Raw genomic sequence first — 17,539 nt, 5'->3', positions numbered from 1 at the left:
TTAGAATAATATACAATGAAAATTTTGACCTTTTATTCTTATCATATTGCCACATAAGTTTTTATAAACTAATAAATATTTTTTTTCAATCACCATTTTAATATCTATATTTGTTTGGTTTTTAAAGTTGCCAAACAAGGGTGTTAGATTGTGAACATACCCAAGAACAGTGGATAGGTGTATAGAAGTAGAATCTGTAACACACAATTACTATAACTTTTTCACAAAACTTAAGTTCTGTAAAAATATTAGGTTGGTACATAAAACAATAGAGAAAACCTCTCAAAATAAACTTGTATTTATAACCACATAACAACAATGCACTTCCCTATAAAAAGTATATATGTAAAATTTCTTCTATTTCTTTTAGAAAAAGAAATAATAAACTTACTTCTACTTGAGGAAGGAAAAACTATTTAGCTAGGAAAATAAATAAAAAAAATTAAAATCCTAATTCAAGTAGGAAAAGAATTTCAACTCAACTTGGAAAAGCAAATAAATTCTAGGCGTAAATGCACTTTTAGTCCCTACATTTTAACCCTATTTCTATTTTGGTCACTTCATTTTGTTTTTACCACTTTTAGTCCCTAAACCAATTAACGCTTGACATTTAGGTCCTTTCCGTCACCCAACTAACGGCGAAAGCTGATGTGGCTGACGGTAGAATAAAAAAAATATATAAAAAAACCAAATCAGAAAAAATAAATTAAAATAATTAAAATAAACTTATGAGGATTTAAAAAAAAAAATATTCTTTTCTTTTTATTATATTTTTGGAAGATGTGTTCTTCACTAGAACATGATTGTTCATGTTCTTCATTGCCCAGGAAATTTTATTTTCTCATTGTTATTTATTTACTTATTTACTGAATCTTGAGGTCCTTGTTCCAACTACCAACATAGCAACTACTATCAGGACTTCCATGCTTCCGATCGGAGCTCCACGACCCGCGGTAGGTGTCCCCTTTGGATCCGATGAAAGTACCCAACCCTTCCATCCGACTCGACTTGAAGTCCCCCTCGTAGGTTGCCCTAGATGGCCATGAGAATTTTCCCTTTCCGTATGCTTTGCCACGTCACCACTTGCCTTCGTACATGCACCTGTTCGTCCATAAGTACTTCCTAGATCCGTGCGGTGCATTCCCTGACAAACCCTCGATGTATGCAGTGGCATACTCCGATGGTGGGTTTGTGGCTTATGATTTTTGTTGATCTGAGTTTTCACCTTGTTCAAATTTGGGTTGCTGAGGAGGGCTTAAGGTTCAATCAAGGGGATTTTTTGACAGAAAGAGTTTGAGGTGTGCTGGGTTAATGGTTTTATGGGTATTTTGTTCAAATTTGGGTGGGAGTTGTGTTTGATTTTCTGGGTTTGTGCTTGAAATTTTTGGGCTTGGTGTTGGTGAGGATAGTTGTGGTTTCTTTAAAGATTCTGGGTTTGTTGTTAGTGTGGAATGTGGATAGTTGTTTTTTAGGTTATTTCTGCCTTTTTGAGTGTTTGATTTGCTGGGTTTGTGTTTTGATGATAGCTAGATTTTGTGTCTCCAAATTGGATCTGATTTTGTGTTTCTAATTTGGATTGGTGGGTTTCCAACTTGGAGATTGGTGTTGACTTTGTGAACAAAGAGGATGCAGGTCTGTTGATTTTGATTGGTGTCCATTGGGTTCAAATTTCTGTGTTCAATTTCTAGGTTTGGTTTCTAGGTTCAATTTCAGATATATAGATCTGTTGATATTGGTTGATTATTGTTTGAACTGAATTTTGAATTTTAATACAAGAAAATACAAGAAAAACAGAGAAAAGAAAATAAAACAAGGATTAATTTGCTAAGAACATGAAGAACATGAACAGTCACATTTTGGGAAGAGGAACATGAACATGTCTTCCAAAATATTAATGAAAAGAAAAGAAAATTTTATTTTAATTATTTTATTTTATTTTATTTTTTAAAATCAATTTTAGAATTTTATTTTAATTGTTTTTCTAACAAGACTTTTTTTAATATTTAAAATTGTGAAGTGGCATGGGTGATGAGTGCCATGGTAGATTTTTAATAATATTTTTATTCCACCGTCAGCCATGTCAGCTTTCGCCTTTAGTTGGGTGACGGAAAGGACCTAAATGTTAGGCGTTAATTGGTTTAGGGACTAAAAGTGGTAAAAACAAAATGTAGGGACCAAAATAGAAACAGGGTCAAAATGTAGGGACTAAAAGTGCATTTACGCCTAAATTCTAATTCCACTAGAAAGGAGAAAACAACATAAAATATAAAAAATATAGGGTAAATTTCATTAACTACCCCTGAGGTTTGGGTAAATACCAAATAGGTCCAAAACTTTTTAAAACTAACTAACTTGGTCCTTGAACACAATTTGGTCCCTAAACAGTGTCAAGAACGTTAATCATTCTTGACTCTCTCTTCTTTGTTGCTTCTCTTGCCCCTCTCTCATTCTATCTCAGAACAAAAAACAAAACCCCCACAACCCACAGATCTACTAGTTGAGACCACAACCACCACCTCAGTACCTCACCACCATCGCTACAAAGCCACGCTTATGGCCACCCAAATCAAACCAATCTAAAAATCCACGGCCAAACCAAACCACACTAAACCAATTCCAGCCATCTAGCCATGCAGATTTGAAAGGACACCCACCAAATTCAAACACAAACAACATTGAAGCAAAAGAGAGTCCAGGTTTGAATTCATACCCACAAAGAATTGTTCACATAAACAGGAAACACACATCACCCAAACAACACACACATTGTTCATAAGCCCACACCCAGAAACACCAGAAATTTCATAAAAACGCAACTCTTCTTAAACCTAAACCCATCATCAATGAGACCCCCAAACAGAAAACTACCACCACCATTTCAAAAAGAAAAAAGAAAACCAACCCATAGAGAAATACCAAATCAAACACAGCAACCAAACCCAACAAATATCCAAGACAATCCTCAACCATAGAGTAGAGAAACCAAGATTCAAAGCAGAATGTGGTGGCAACTAGCAGGCAACTCTTAACAACCTTGTGGAGACCATCGTCGACATCCACTACTGAGACCATTACCTTTAAGCTCCTCTTAATCGCCTTCAAGAACATTGCCATGGTGTTAGGCTCAGTGGAAAGTGGTGTGGAGGATCTGATGGACAACTTGGCTGAACAAATTTATGATCCAATGGTGGAGTATGTGAAGGGGCTTAAGGATGATTCTGTGGGTTTTAATTTTTGGTCTGAGATCCATGAGAGAGGGACGTCAGATGAGAGAGGAGAGAGAAAAAAGAGTTAGAGAATGAGTAACATCCTTGTTGATAGGCCAAAATTGGGAATTAAGCCCATTTTCCTAACTATATAGTTAGTAGGCACGGTTTCAAAAGTATATATTTTTCTAACATCTCGAGTCTCAAAAACTCGATTTTGGGCTATAAATCGAGTCTCAAAGACTCGGTTTTCATAGTCTGATCACGTCTGATGTGACATTTTTTCCACGTAGCATCTACCTAGAAATTGAGTCTTTAAGACTCGATTTATAACCCTTAAAACACCCTTTACACCTTCTCATCAGAGAAGAAAGAGAGAGAGAGAAAAAAAAAAAAAAACCAGAGATAGAAACATGGGTTGTAGTCAGTCGAAGGTGGAGATCGGAGTGGGTGGCTTCAAATCGGCGTGGGACCATGGGTGGGTGGGTTTCAAGTTGGCGTGGGTGGATTTAGACCAGCGTGGGTGGCTTCAGCTCGGTGTGGGCTGTGTGTGGTCATGGGGCCGATATGGCGATAACTTGGTTCATTGCATCTCGGATCTTGAGGTGTCGTCCTACGGAGGAGGAGGAGGAGAGCTTGGCTAACGACGGCGAGGAGGAGGAATTGCGGCGGACTTGGCGAAGAGCTTCGACGAGCTTTGTGGAGTAGTTTCTTTGCTCCGATTCGGATCTCCATCTGATCATCTCGGTTTTTGGATCTGATTCTGGATCTTGCGTCTCGGTTTTTCTATGCTTCGTTCACTTCAACTCTTCTTCTTCTATGTTGAAAGCCGGGTTTGAGATCGTAGACTCCATTGAAGAAAACAATTTCACAATATACCTCAGATTCTTTCTCTCTCTGATCTGATTTGGGTTTTCTTAATTTTTTTTTTGGGTATTTCTGGGAATGGCTTGTACATGACTTAGACTTAAAATTTTTTTGGCTTATAAATCGAGTTTTAGAGACTCGATTTCCAGGTGGACGCCACGTGAAAGAAACACTAAATCAGAACACTGAAATCGAGTCTTTGAGACTCGATTTATAAGCTCAAAATCGAGTCTCTTAGACTCGAGATGTTAGTAAAAAATATAGTTTTGTAACAGTGCCTACTAATTATATTATTTGGAAATCAGTGTTAATTCCCAATTTTGGCCTTGTTGACACCGTTTAGGACTAAACTGTGCTCATGGACCAAATTTGTTAGTTTTAAAAAGTTTTGGACTTGCTTGGTATTTGCCCAAATCTCAGGGGTAGTTAATGAAATTTACCCAAAAATATAATTTTCTCCCTTAACCAATCTCCATCAATAGTTAATAACATTTATCACTTACTATTTTGTAATAGGTGTCTACTATTCAAATGCTCTGTCTTGAAAGAGGTCAACAAACACAAGGTTCTTTACTAGTGTACATGAAATTATTATTGTAGTTGATTATAAGTTTTGCCAATGAAGATCAATATATACAAGTCCCTCTTTATTGAGCTTTAGTCCGTTTGAATTAAGGGGGAGGAAGGGGGAGTAGAGTAGAGTAGATTTAGCTAAAAATTAACCTATTTTTAGCCAACTCTACTTTACTCCCCTCCATTCCTCTTCTATCTAAACATGCCCTTAATGTAGCAATATCAAATACTATGATCAATTTGGAATCCATACTTAATCTATTCATTCTCAAAAAGGTAGTGGTTCTAACAAATTTAAAAAACATAAAGTAGACTTTGAACCCTCAATTCCTCTTATAAATGTGGATGTCAATATAGAAAAAAATAAAAAAATAAAAATTTTATAGATTGTAAAAAAGATTTGGATCTTACTAGATCCTACACTCCATATTGGATCTTGCTAAATTCCTACACATTTTAGATTTTACTTAAAGATTTGAATCATCTTGAAATTTTAGATCATAAAATGTAAGATTTTAAGATCTAAATTGGGATTTTAGTTAGTTGTGTTACTGTAAAATCACATCTCAAATAGCGGTGCGATTGAGTCCTCAAAATGAACATTCAACTGACAATGCTTACCCCTGGATTGAAGGTGAAAGCTCGAAAATGTGTTAAAAAACACAAGAGCTGTTTAGACCTCCAAATTAAAGCTACGGCTCGATAGATTTTACACTAACTTAATTCTAAGTGCGGAATAGTGTAAATGTGAGTGGATAAACAAACAAGCTACTTTAATACATATTCATATAATCACAGTAGTAAAATGAAATGTAAAAGAGTAGGGAAGAAGAATGCAAACACAGATAACATGCCGATGTGTTATTGAAGAGGAAATCGAAGAACTTGGCGAAAAACCTCTTCGCCGCCCTCCAAGCGGTAATTGATCCACTAGACAATCAGTTGGGATACATGGGTTAGTAAGAGACCCTCCAAGCCTAATCTACGCGCTATACCTAAGCCCTCCAAGCTCCTACTCCAACAAGGTTTCTCGAAACTGTGTCTTATCTAGCTCTTCGGATCTCGCAACATCCTTGGCTTCTTCCAATACTTTCCAGTAGCACCAAACTATCACTTGATACTCTGAAAGGGTGTGATAAGTGTTTGGGCTATCAACCTCTCAATGGTATGGAAATGGAGAGGTAGGAGTCGAGGAAAATCCATAAACTATTGTGTAGAGGATTGTGGGTATAACAATCTCTAACTCTCAAGGTGTTTGGCTAGGGTTTTCTCTCAAAAGCACTCCTTAATATTTGTGGGTAATGTAGGTATATATAGTGTGGGTACAGAAAGTGTGTATCAAATAGCACAGTCTGACAAAACAGAATGTCTCGCGGGTGTCTCGCAGGAAGGCCTTACTTGCGAGATACTCGCTAGACACAGCTGTCTCCATCTGTACTGACTCTTTGCATTCCAGTCATGTGCAGGGCACATGCATTACTTCGTGGGATGCTAAGTCGCGAGATACCCACGAAAACCTCTTCAGTCTTCAATAGTTTGAGTCTTCACACACTCTTTCTCTATCACACAACCCTTATAATCAAATCCCACAATAAATACATGGTACAAAAGATTGAATAAAATTACAATCAAATTTGGTAAGGAATTAAAGCCAAAAAGCATATAGTTGTAAATCACAACTTTACAGAAGGTTTTGTATAATAGATTTACCACTTAATTTAATTAAAAGGGAAAATTAAGAAAACTTTGAAAAAAAAAATTATTAAATGATAGTTAAATTCACATAATTGTTTCAAGAATGAAACTAAAACCAAAAGTACATACCTTTGGTACTAGTTATAATCTTAAAAGAAAGATTACATTACTTTTGTTCCTATAGATACACTTTAAGAAAAAGGAAATTAAATCACCTTGTTTCCTAATTACAATATAGAAAACAAAAATTACATAGATGAAACATTTAGAAATTGACATCCAATTTCGTAAGCTAACAAGGTTATGAAATGGTAAAGTGTTTGACACTCATTTTGTTCAATTCAAAAGTTGATCTTCTAGAACTTTATAGTCATATCATGTTATGGACAACATACATCCCTTCATGTCATAATCATTCAATCTTATCACTCATCATATGAAAGTAAAAGTCAAGTTCATCATGCGATCAAAACCATTTTGTATATTAAATCCATGTCATGATTATAATTTAATCCTAACACGTGTTCATCACATATATCATTTCATCATCTTGCATTTTATCATGTCAATTTTTGATAAAGTAGCATATGTGAATATTTACCCCATGTCATCAGATTGAAGCATGTTGTAATTAAAATAAAGTAGTATAAAAAAACTACTAGGGTTTAAATATTTACTTTCATGCACTACCTGTTGCAAAAGACGTGGTGGTAGATTATTTTCGGTTCTTAAAGAAAAGCTGCTGCCCTCCCCTCCTGTTGATCCATGAGTTATTCCCTGTTTGGATGAGAAGTTGTGCCTTGGAGGTATTTGATTGTTGATTGAAGTTCTTTTTACTTCGGGTAATTATTGGTTACTCTGGGAGTACCATAAATGCATATTCTCTCATCTCATATAACTGTGTGTCTCACTACTTAAATTTATGATAGAACCCACAATTCATGTGGGGGGGGGGAGTACGTATTTATTGTATTCCCAGAGTATTTAATAATTTTCCTTTTACTCCAGTGAAATCTAATTAATTAAGATCAATTCATTTAAGAACTATTCAAATTTAATTAATGGGAATTGCTAACAAATATCCTTAGGACATTAGTTAACAATCCATTTAAAAAAAGTTTTTATGGAAAAAAGAAGAAGAAGCAATTAATGTTTTAACAGTTTTTTTTTTTCTTTTTTAATGAGCGAAAACGGTAGAAATTTTATTAAGAGACAGTATAAACATGTACAGGTATCACTTGATAAAACTCTAGTGTTGGGGGACAATCAACAAGCTAGACAACACTGTGATGTCCCAAGAAAATCAAAATTGGCAAAACACGTAAAGTAGAGTCAAGCCTACACTCTTTGCGCTGCATTTAGACGTTGATATTCTTCCAGTAGTCCCATTGCACTGTCAAAAATATTCTTTGGATGTACCTGTACCTGCTCAAAGTAGAAACGATTCCTGGCGTTCCATATCGACCAAGCCGTGATTGCCCATTTCTCCAAGTCAGATGAACCCAACATCTGTTGCAACATCTTGAACAATAGAAAAAAATCGTCCATTTCATTTCTGCACTTCTGGATTGTACCTCGGAACAGAGCCCAGACATTTCTCGCAAGGGGGCATTCCCACAACACGTGACCAATTGTCTCATAGAAGTGGTGTCAAAATTTTCTTAAAATAAATTGTTAACCAATATCCTAAGAGCATTTGTTAGCATTATCCTTAATTAATTTTAATCACATGGATTTAACTATAAGTTTTAAGAATGCTTTTTAATGGTTGAAACTTCGTATGGATTGATCTTTTGAGAAAGTTGTTTCATTTTACCATCTAGAATGCCGTTTTGATCATTATGAACTTTGATGTAATTTTGAATTGATTACTTGCTCATCTAGCAGTTTTAGATGATAGTATTACCCTGTAATGGTGAAATTACTATTTTACTGATTTGTGAACCAACTCTCAGTTGGAAAATGAGATGTCTAAACTTACAAATGGTTGCTAACTTATGTTATTTTAAACTTAAAAAAAAAAAAAAAACGTTAATTGAAACTAATAAGAATATAGTTTTTGTATTTCTCAAAAAAAGAAAAGAAAAGAAGATAATATAGCTTTTGTGGATAAAGTAACTTAACCCAACACTAAATAGATCCTGATTAAAGAATCTATCTTCTCAAAATAATTCTAATTAAATCAAGTTATTTTCTACAGTACAAATTCTCTAAGTTACACTTCACTAGTTAATACTTACTAAATATATAGGTATATAAATACTTTTATTAAAATTTTCCTCATTACATGGGTTAGCAACTATTTTATTATAATAATTAATAACTAAATTATAATTGAAATTCTATTATTTGACTTAATTTTGATTATAAAATTGACAATTTATATTATCAATAAATTACAAATAGTATTTTTTTTAACAAACAGTAATTTGATATATCATAAATTTATTTACAAATTTACCCAATCTAATCTCAAGTATATACAAGTATATTTTTATATATGTGTAAAACTATATATACTTTAAGGGAATGCCATACTCACGAGTTCTTTAAAAATTATGTTTAATTTTAGTTCGTTTAATAGTCAAACCTAAAGTTGGGATTTAACTTAATTGGTTTTGTTTTGTTTTTTGTTTTTATTTTATTTTATTATTTTATTTTTTTGAGAACCACTTAACTTGTTTTGTTAGATAAAAGAACATAAACAAGGTTTGTCTGTTTGGTTTGGTTTTTTTATTTTTATTTTTACTTTTTGGAAAAAAAAAAAAAAAAATCAGGCCTGCCAGATGGGTCGTCTAAGATGCTACTTTGAGCTATGGATAATGGATGTGTTCACTGCGGGCGAGATATAAATTATAATGAAAAGAAATAAAACTCCCACATGTAGTCTTGTACTCTACAATTTGCATTCCGTACCTAATCAATTATTTTCAATCCAAGCCAGATTTTTTAATTTCATTTTATTATATTTATTTACTTCAAATTAAAGTAATCCAAACTTTTAAAAGTATTCCCGTTATACGATGCGGCGATGCCTATATTCGCGATGACTGGACATGGGTTCATGTTGTGAAAAGCACATTAAAAGCCTAAGATTGATTAAATTATTGTTAGCACTTTATTTAGTATTTTTTATTTTATTTTTATAGAATGCTCTATTTATTGATCAATGCTTAATTTTCCATGCTTTGCCAAAAATAGCCTTGCCGTCAATTGGTTCCACTCTTCCAATACAGTGAATAATAATGAAGTAATTTTTTTAAGGCTATATTTGTTTCAGTGATAATGTTTTTTTAGAAAATGAGTCATTTTCTTAAAAGTATTTTCTATAAAACTACCACATTTTTCTTTGTTTGGTTACAACTTTAAATGAGTTAAAAAACAATCTTTTAATTTCCTTTATTTAGCTTATTATGAGATAGAGTTGTTTTTCAAAAATATTTAGTGAAAACAATCTCTAAAAATAAGCATTACTTTTTATGTTAACAAAAAATAGTTTTCTTTTGACTACTTTTTTTTGATGCTATCAAATACTAAAAACATTAAAAACTATATTTACACAAGTTTGTAAAAACTAATTTTATTTTTAAATTGGGATGATGAATTTGAATCTAGACGTTTCATTTGGAGATATTAAGAGGAACTTTTTTTTTTTTTTTTGAGAAAAAAATATGTATATGTAATAGTATTTTTGAGAGAGTTTTAACATATGACGTCCGTTTTTAGTATAGGTGGGGATTGAACCCCATATCTCGTATTTAAGAGGAACTAATTAAATTAAAAAAACTTTTAGCATGATGAGGTAATGGCGTTATTATGATAGATCATATGATGAATTTAATTAGTGACATAGAATATGTGAGAATTAGAAATCCCATATCGTTGTACTTTTGAGTTTTGAAAACTGAATTATTACTTAGGTTATGTTTGGTAACAGTTTTTGTTTTCTATTTTCAAAAACTTGTTTTTGGGAATATAAATAAAAAACATTTTTCTTGTATTTTTGAAATTAAAAACATATTTGGTTAGTTGAAATTAAAAAAAAAAATTTTTTGAAGAAAAAAATAGAAAATTCTAAAATATGTTGCTGCTAGAATTTGAACTCTAATGCTAATTCATTAAATGAGACAGATTCATTAAATTAAATGCTTATTTTCATTAACTTTTGGAAATTAGAAAAAAACTACTTTTTGTATGTTTTCAGTTTCCTTCACAAATTGAGTTTTGAGAATAGTTTTTGTTTATCGTCTATTTTGGCTTGCTAAACAAGTTTTTTAGTATCAAAAATAAAATAATTATTTTTGAAAGTAGAAAATAAGGAGAAAAAACAGTTACCAAACATACCCTTATATTTTTGAGTTTTGCATATTGATTAGTTACTTATTTCCACACGTGGTTGTTATTTAGTACATAGGAAAAAAGTTGTACTCTTGAGATATTGAATAATTATGTATTTTTCCATGTGAGGATGTTATTTAGTAGAGAGCAAAAGAAAGAAAAAGACTTGTTATTATTAGCATGCATTTTTACATGGGAATAAAGTTTGGTTACAAGTTTGGTTAATATGACTACAACTTCTATTAATAAAATTAATATGACTACTGTAGGGGGTGGGTTTGAGCACTTCTTCTACTGGACAAAAGGTCTCAAGCCCAACTAGCCCAATACAATAAATTTTTAGAGGATGGGTTTAAGAACTAGGTTTTAGTCTAAACTACAATCACTAGACACGGTCAGGTGCGGGCTGAGCAATAAGGAGATGGGTTGAAGTGTGAAACTTTGTCCTCGGGCGTTTCGTCCGAGGAGTTTTTGTATTCTTCTTCTTCTTCTTTCAGTACTAAGTTACAGTGGTTTTCAAGATCACACAGACTGCCACAGTTTTCTCCTTTTTCTCTCCTCCACCTCTTTTTCCGCGATCCCTCATTCCTGGAGGGTCTCTCACATTATATACGTCTTTCCAGTCGATCTTGACCCTCCATCTGTTGATCGTACATGTCATTACTCGAGTGTTCGTCCCATTAGTCACCTTCCCAAACCCTTTGTGAGTTGCGGCAACCAAGGCCGCACTGTTCAGGGGCCCTTTTCTTATTAATGCGGCCAGCACGTTAGTTGGGTGCATTCAATGCGGAGGTGACAACTTCTCCTTGAATTACTCCTACACCATATTCTCGTGTGTGTCCTATTGTACTTGTCCTTTCTTCTGGAGGTGCTCTAGGAAGTTGCCTTTGATGGCGTGCCGTTCTTTCCTTCCGGGGTCTAGAGTGCCGAGGACAAGATCGTCCTCGGTAACATCTCTAGGCCATTTGGGCTTTCTTTGTACGTCCTCGGACATTTTTCCCTCCTTGGTGCGGGCCTTAGGCCCAGTACAGAGTGGGCTGGGATTGTCAAGCTCTTTGGCCCCACAACTACATACTTTGAAAATTTAACTGTTTGGATTGCATCTTCTTTATGTTCTTAACACAAGTCAAATTTTATGTCAATCGAATGTTATTTACAATTCAATCCATAAACTTAGTTTTTATGCATAATTTTAAACTATAAAAATTTGAAATTTAAACATTTGATTGATGATATAGCTATTAATCTTTAATCTTCTGAAAGTTTTATTAAACAGAGGGTATAAGAAGAATATGTAATATAATGGTAGATTTATTAAAATTCACATCCAATAAAAAAAAATTGAATAGAGTTGTAATTTTAGGCTACAATTAAATTTGTTGTCAAACTTTGTCCTTATATAATTCTCCTATTTTATTTTATATTTTTTTAGTAACTAAGGTTTCAATATGGGTCCTTCATCCATTGTTTAGGATCCAATTTCTTACAGTAGCAGTTTCATTTTACCATTTACAAATAGTTTATTGTCAACTTAAGGTATTGCGCCAATACCGATGACATTGAATATTAAAAGAATAGATTTACAATAGTATTCTTTTGTTTGCTATTAGTATTATTTAATTTCAGTGCAACAGGCTCGAGTTCATTTTACGTTTTGGTGAATAAGGCCCGAGTTCAATTATCCGTTTGTGATACTTTCTTCCTTCACTACAAGTTTGTGATACTTGTTTAATACTTACAATTCAGTTCCATTGGCAACGCTTGGATGCATATTATAATAAATCAAGGTGTCAGTGTATAGGAAATGGTGTGTTGTTTTTTGTGTTTTAAAAAAATAACTCTCGGTTGATTACTTGAAATCAGAAATCGAGGAATAAAATAAAACTGGAAAATAATGTACGATAAGCACTCCTAAGTCCCTAACCCCATCTTGAAAGTTTTTTTTTTTGGTTGTTTTTTTGATAAACATCTTGAAAGTTTCCAAACCTTCTCCATATCATAATTAGAAAATGATAAGGCTACAATAATCACTAATTAATAATAAGGCTACAAGCTGGGCTACGCTCTTCATAATTCGACTAGTGCTAGCAATTTATTACCCTATCTCGTATTATTATTATTATTATTTTGGGTAAATTATCTTGTATTATGAACATGCATGTAATACGAATTGAGACACCATAACAAAAATGTGACATAAATAACTCCTTTCCTAGAAATGTGTCAACAAGTAAACAATAAAGTCCGCCTCTATATATAGACTAGAAGCTGCCATGCATGTCATGTGAATTAAAATGTAATATGAATTGAGATACCATAACAAAAATGTGATATAAATAACTCCTTTCCTAGAAATGTGTCAAAAAGTAAACAATATAGTCCGCCTCTATAGACTATAAGCTTCCATGCATGTCATGTGGGAAATTTCATTTCCATGTATATAATATTATATTTGAAGTAAAATTAAATAATAAAATAAACCCCACTAGTCTTAAAGATGATTTACAATTGCAGTCATATAGCATTACGAGGCGGCTTAAGTAAATTAGATTACACTTAGAAGGAAGGGCATCATATTTAGACCAAATCCAATATTTTGAAATTCACTCATAGGATACTTTGGTCATTTTGCAATCCATTATAATAATATACTACATTCTACTTTGTGTTCGTATGAGTACGGTTGTTCCTATATATAACACATTGTCCACCCCTTGGTCACATTCATATTTCATTTTCATCATACCAAGAAAGAAGAAAAAGAGAGTCCCAACTCACAATCACAAAAAGTTTTCCCAAATTCGATCAGTTTCGCACACACACACAAAGAGAAAATTAATTCATAGTCATGGGTAACAGTCTAAGGTGTTGCTTGGCTTGTGTTCTTCCTTGTGGAGCTCTTGACTTGATCCGCATAGTCCATTTGAATGGCTACGTAGAAGAGCTTACAGGTCCAATCACTGCTGGTGAGGTCCTTAAGGCAAACCCAAATCATGTCCTAAGCAAACCATGCTCTCAAGGCGTTGTACGCAAAATCTTAATACTCTCACCAGAGGCTGAGCTCAAAAGAGGAAGCATTTACTTCTTGATCCCTTCATCTTCTTTTCCAGAAAAGAAAAAGAGTGGCAACAAGTCCTCCAAGAAGAGCAAAAAGTGTCAAACCAACAATGATGTCTCAGAAGACTGTGATCGTTACCTAGAGAATGTCATATCGGAAAAGAAATCCTCACGTAGAGATCGTAGAAATGGCAGAGTTGGAGTATGGAGACCTCATCTTGAGAGCATCTCAGAAGACTAGTATAGTCTTAAATACTAAAAATTCTTTTTTTTTTTCCAGCGATAACCAAAGTGGGTTCAATCATGCAATGGGGCCGGTTTTGATTAATGTACGTGGGGTTATTGGTTTTGTGGATAAGTTTTAATTACTTTGTTTGCCTTTTTTTTTTTTTTTTGTGTGTTTCGGTCTGTGTATAATAATGGCAGATCGGGATTCCACAATTCATGAGGTCATGAATCCGTTTGCTTCTCGAGAAAAAAAATTTATGACGGAGAGAGAAATCTTTGTACTAAAAATGAAATTGTATTTTACACACCCTCCAAAAGTTGTAAGTAAATATGTTTCTTTTTTTCTCTTCCTACAAATTTATTTCCTTGAGCATGAGAAGAAAATAATTGGGGGGACTCTTAATATAGTAGCCCAAATTGAGTTGAATTTATATGTGTTTTGTTGAATCTGTGAGATGGTTTGTGTTAATTTCTTTCTTCTTAGCCTCATTATGATTAAAATCATTGGGTCCTGAAATAAAGTTTAAGCAAAAAGTTTGTGTTGTGCTTGATCAATAATCATTAATAAGAAGGCGTTAAGCACAGAATAGTTGTAATAAAAGTCACTAGTACTGTCCCATGTGATTTTATACTTCTTGTTTCTTTCACCCCATTTTATAGCTGGCATATGAAATTATGTATAATATTTCAAAAAAAAGAAGTGGGTTGAATCAAAATTTACGTATTTTTGGTTTAGAATTACAATTTTGCCTTTATTCTAAAGAATAAATATATATCCTTTTCTTTTTTTGGCTGAATGAATAAATATACATCCTTATTCCTTTAGAAAACGACAATGACATGAAATGATTCCATTCACGATTTGTCAAAAATGAAACCTTAATTGCTCCTTTTTTTTTTTTTTTTTTTTTTTGGAGAAAAACCTTAATTGCTCCTTTAATTTCGTTGGTTAATATTGTAAAAATGCTTTAAGGTCAGTTCCATTTCAATGATTGACAAGAGTGTTAGCCTAACAATTAAGTTATTATTCCTTTGACTTTAAACCTAATTTAATTGTCCAACTAATAAGCCAATATTCAATAAAAGAGTTCAAGAGCAGTTCGTTAATTTTTCATAAAATATCAATAACTTGTCCTAGCTGGTTGACGAAGTGACATGCCACTAACGGTGATGGTGGGTCCAAGTACTATTGCCATTGGAGAAATATGAGTAATGGGGTCAAATGCTGAAGCTTAATTATAACACAATATTTGATTCTCAAAAAAAAAAAAAAAAAAAATTATAACACATTTTGTTAGAAAACAATTAGAGGGAATATAGGGTAGGCATTTCTAAAATAAATAGAATACCCAATAAATTATTATATCTTAAGGCTAATGATTGTGAGTATTACGCCTATTCTTTTTATATAACTGTGGAATTAAGTTAAGCCATCAACTTTTGAAAGAAAATCAACTTTAATATCGGCAACCTCCTTCATCTTCACAGCTCGAGAACCTTTGATATATGATACCATATGATTTGAATTTTTTATATTCATCCCATGATGACGGATTTCCTTTTTATATAGGTCAGATTTGAGTCTAATTTTTTTATTCAATAACGATAAATTTTACCAATTAAATTAATTGAAATCCATGCACTCACTACAAAATAACTTCATTCTTTCTATTTATAGCAGTCTCTTAATCTTAATAAATAGTAAAGAGAAAAATAAAAAAGGATAGTTGACACAATTGAGGATCAAGTGACTATTGATTGAATTAACTATTTATTGATCATTTGAAGGAAATAAGCTAGCTAATTAGTGGAAAATTTTATTTTTTCTTTATATATATTTTTTGTCGGAGGGAATATGGACTTGCAATATTCATGGTGTAATTGGTGGAGAATAATATGAAACACTCAAAGTGGATAGATGATTTTTATTCGGTTTGAAACATATGAGAGAGAGAGAGAGAGAGAGAGAGAGAGAGAGAGAGAGAGAGGTGCTTAGGTTTGATGGGGGCAAGAGTTCCAACCCAACCCCCTTGTATTATGAATTGGGTGGTTTATCTTATTAGCATAAATCCAAAGTTGTCAAATAGCGACATCTCCAAGCTACATAAAATAAATGAGATCGAGCAAGCTGGCAAATCTTCCTGTACATATTTCGTATAACTCAGTCCTCACATGGATTCCCTCTTCTCTCTCCCACATTATACATTAGACAATACTTGCATATCCCTTTCTCAAACTCCACCACTCTCTCAATTTTTTTAATCTTTTGGACCACAAGCCTACTTGGTTTTAGTTTTGTAGATCAGATACTTCCATTTTTCGAGTTAAATTTTATAAGTAAAATTATCAAATAGAAACAATGACTTTATATTTATATAGGTCGTGTGCATCGTACGAAGCACCATTTTATTGGTTTAAGTAGAAGGTCACTCATGGTAAAATCAATCTTAGATAGTACTTCATTAACATACACTATGTATTTAATTCAATGAATAGTTGCCATGCATAATCAAACACATTATCTTTTTCCATCACTACTTGATTAAATTTTAAAATAGTAAGGTGGGAGATCCCCATGAACTTAGCAGCGAGCCTCGCACATTGATAGGACAAAAAGGATCGCGACGCTTAGTTCACGGGTTCAGTCGCCAGTTCCCGGAGTAGAACTTGGCTGAATCTCTCTAGATCGGAGACATCTAGTTATTTGGATGACTTACTATGTGGGGATGATCATTAGTCAAATAGAAGTCTTCTTCATGTCTCAATGTTTTTGAACTTTGCATAATTGTTTTAGATACTCTCAACTTAACTTGCATCAACATACTTTAGACCCAGTACGTGTCTTCTAGCAAACTGCGGATAATTAATCAAAGAGAAGTACTATGTTTATATTCACAAAATTTTTACAACACATCTTAAATAGTAAGTTGTTAAAACTTACTACTGAAATTTACTCTTTTGTTTACTAATTAATAATAATCAATAACAACCTATCACTTAAGATTTATTATAAAAGTGATGTAAAAATATTGTAGACATAACATTTTTTTAAACTAGTCACTAACCCGTGCGATGCATGAGATTATTTTAAATTAAATCAAACGTTAACATGTTCAGGTTTAATCATTTCTCAAATTTCAATTATTGAAAGCTAAATTGGCTCTAATATAAGATGAAACATGTAATATTATGAAGTAATATATTGCTATAATCATAATGTACTCTTATATTTGGTTTAATAAGTATTACAAAAGACCTAGTAAATAGAATAAATATACAATTGTGCTTACATCTTCAAACTTTATTCAATGCTTTTCAAGAATGTATTTCCTCCCTTTCTTAAGCTCTTCTCAACTTCTTTAAGCTACTTAATTTTTCACTAAATTTTTTTTTTAAAATGGTTTACTAATATATTTTAGTAAAACCCAATTTGTAATATCCCTGACAATTTTTTTTGTTACACGTATCTCATCTCAAGTACTGCAGTACCTAACAAAGTACCGCAGCACCTAACATTTGACAGCCTTTTTTTTTTTTTTTTTTTTTTTTTTTTTTTAACTAACGTTTTTTCACCT

At 32.8% G+C, this 17,539-nt stretch overlaps 1 protein-coding gene across 1 annotated transcript; it reads left to right on the top strand.

Annotated features, from left to right (window-relative positions):
• Nucleotides 1–13,405: 13,405 nt before the first annotated feature.
• On the top strand, nt 13,406–14,395 carry LOC115990887. The gene has a single exon (XM_031114676.1). The coding sequence runs from the start codon at nt 13,528–13,530 to the stop codon at nt 13,975–13,977; it is 450 nt and encodes a 149-aa protein (XP_030970536.1). The 5' UTR covers nt 13,406–13,527; the 3' UTR covers nt 13,978–14,395.
• The last annotated feature ends 3,144 nt before the right edge of the window (nt 14,396–17,539 follow it).

The sequence above is a fragment of the Quercus lobata genome, chromosome 1 (genome assembly GCF_001633185.2).
Source record: "Quercus lobata isolate SW786 chromosome 1, ValleyOak3.0 Primary Assembly, whole genome shotgun sequence".
Taxonomy (NCBI): domain Eukaryota; kingdom Viridiplantae; phylum Streptophyta; class Magnoliopsida; order Fagales; family Fagaceae; genus Quercus; species Quercus lobata.
This window is presented reverse-complemented; position numbering and strand designations above follow the sequence as displayed.

Coding starts and splice junctions, on each gene's coding strand:
- LOC115990887 (XM_031114676.1), top strand. CDS start 13,528: ATGGGTAACAGTCTAAGGTGTTGCTTGGCTTGTGTTCTTCCTTGTGGA.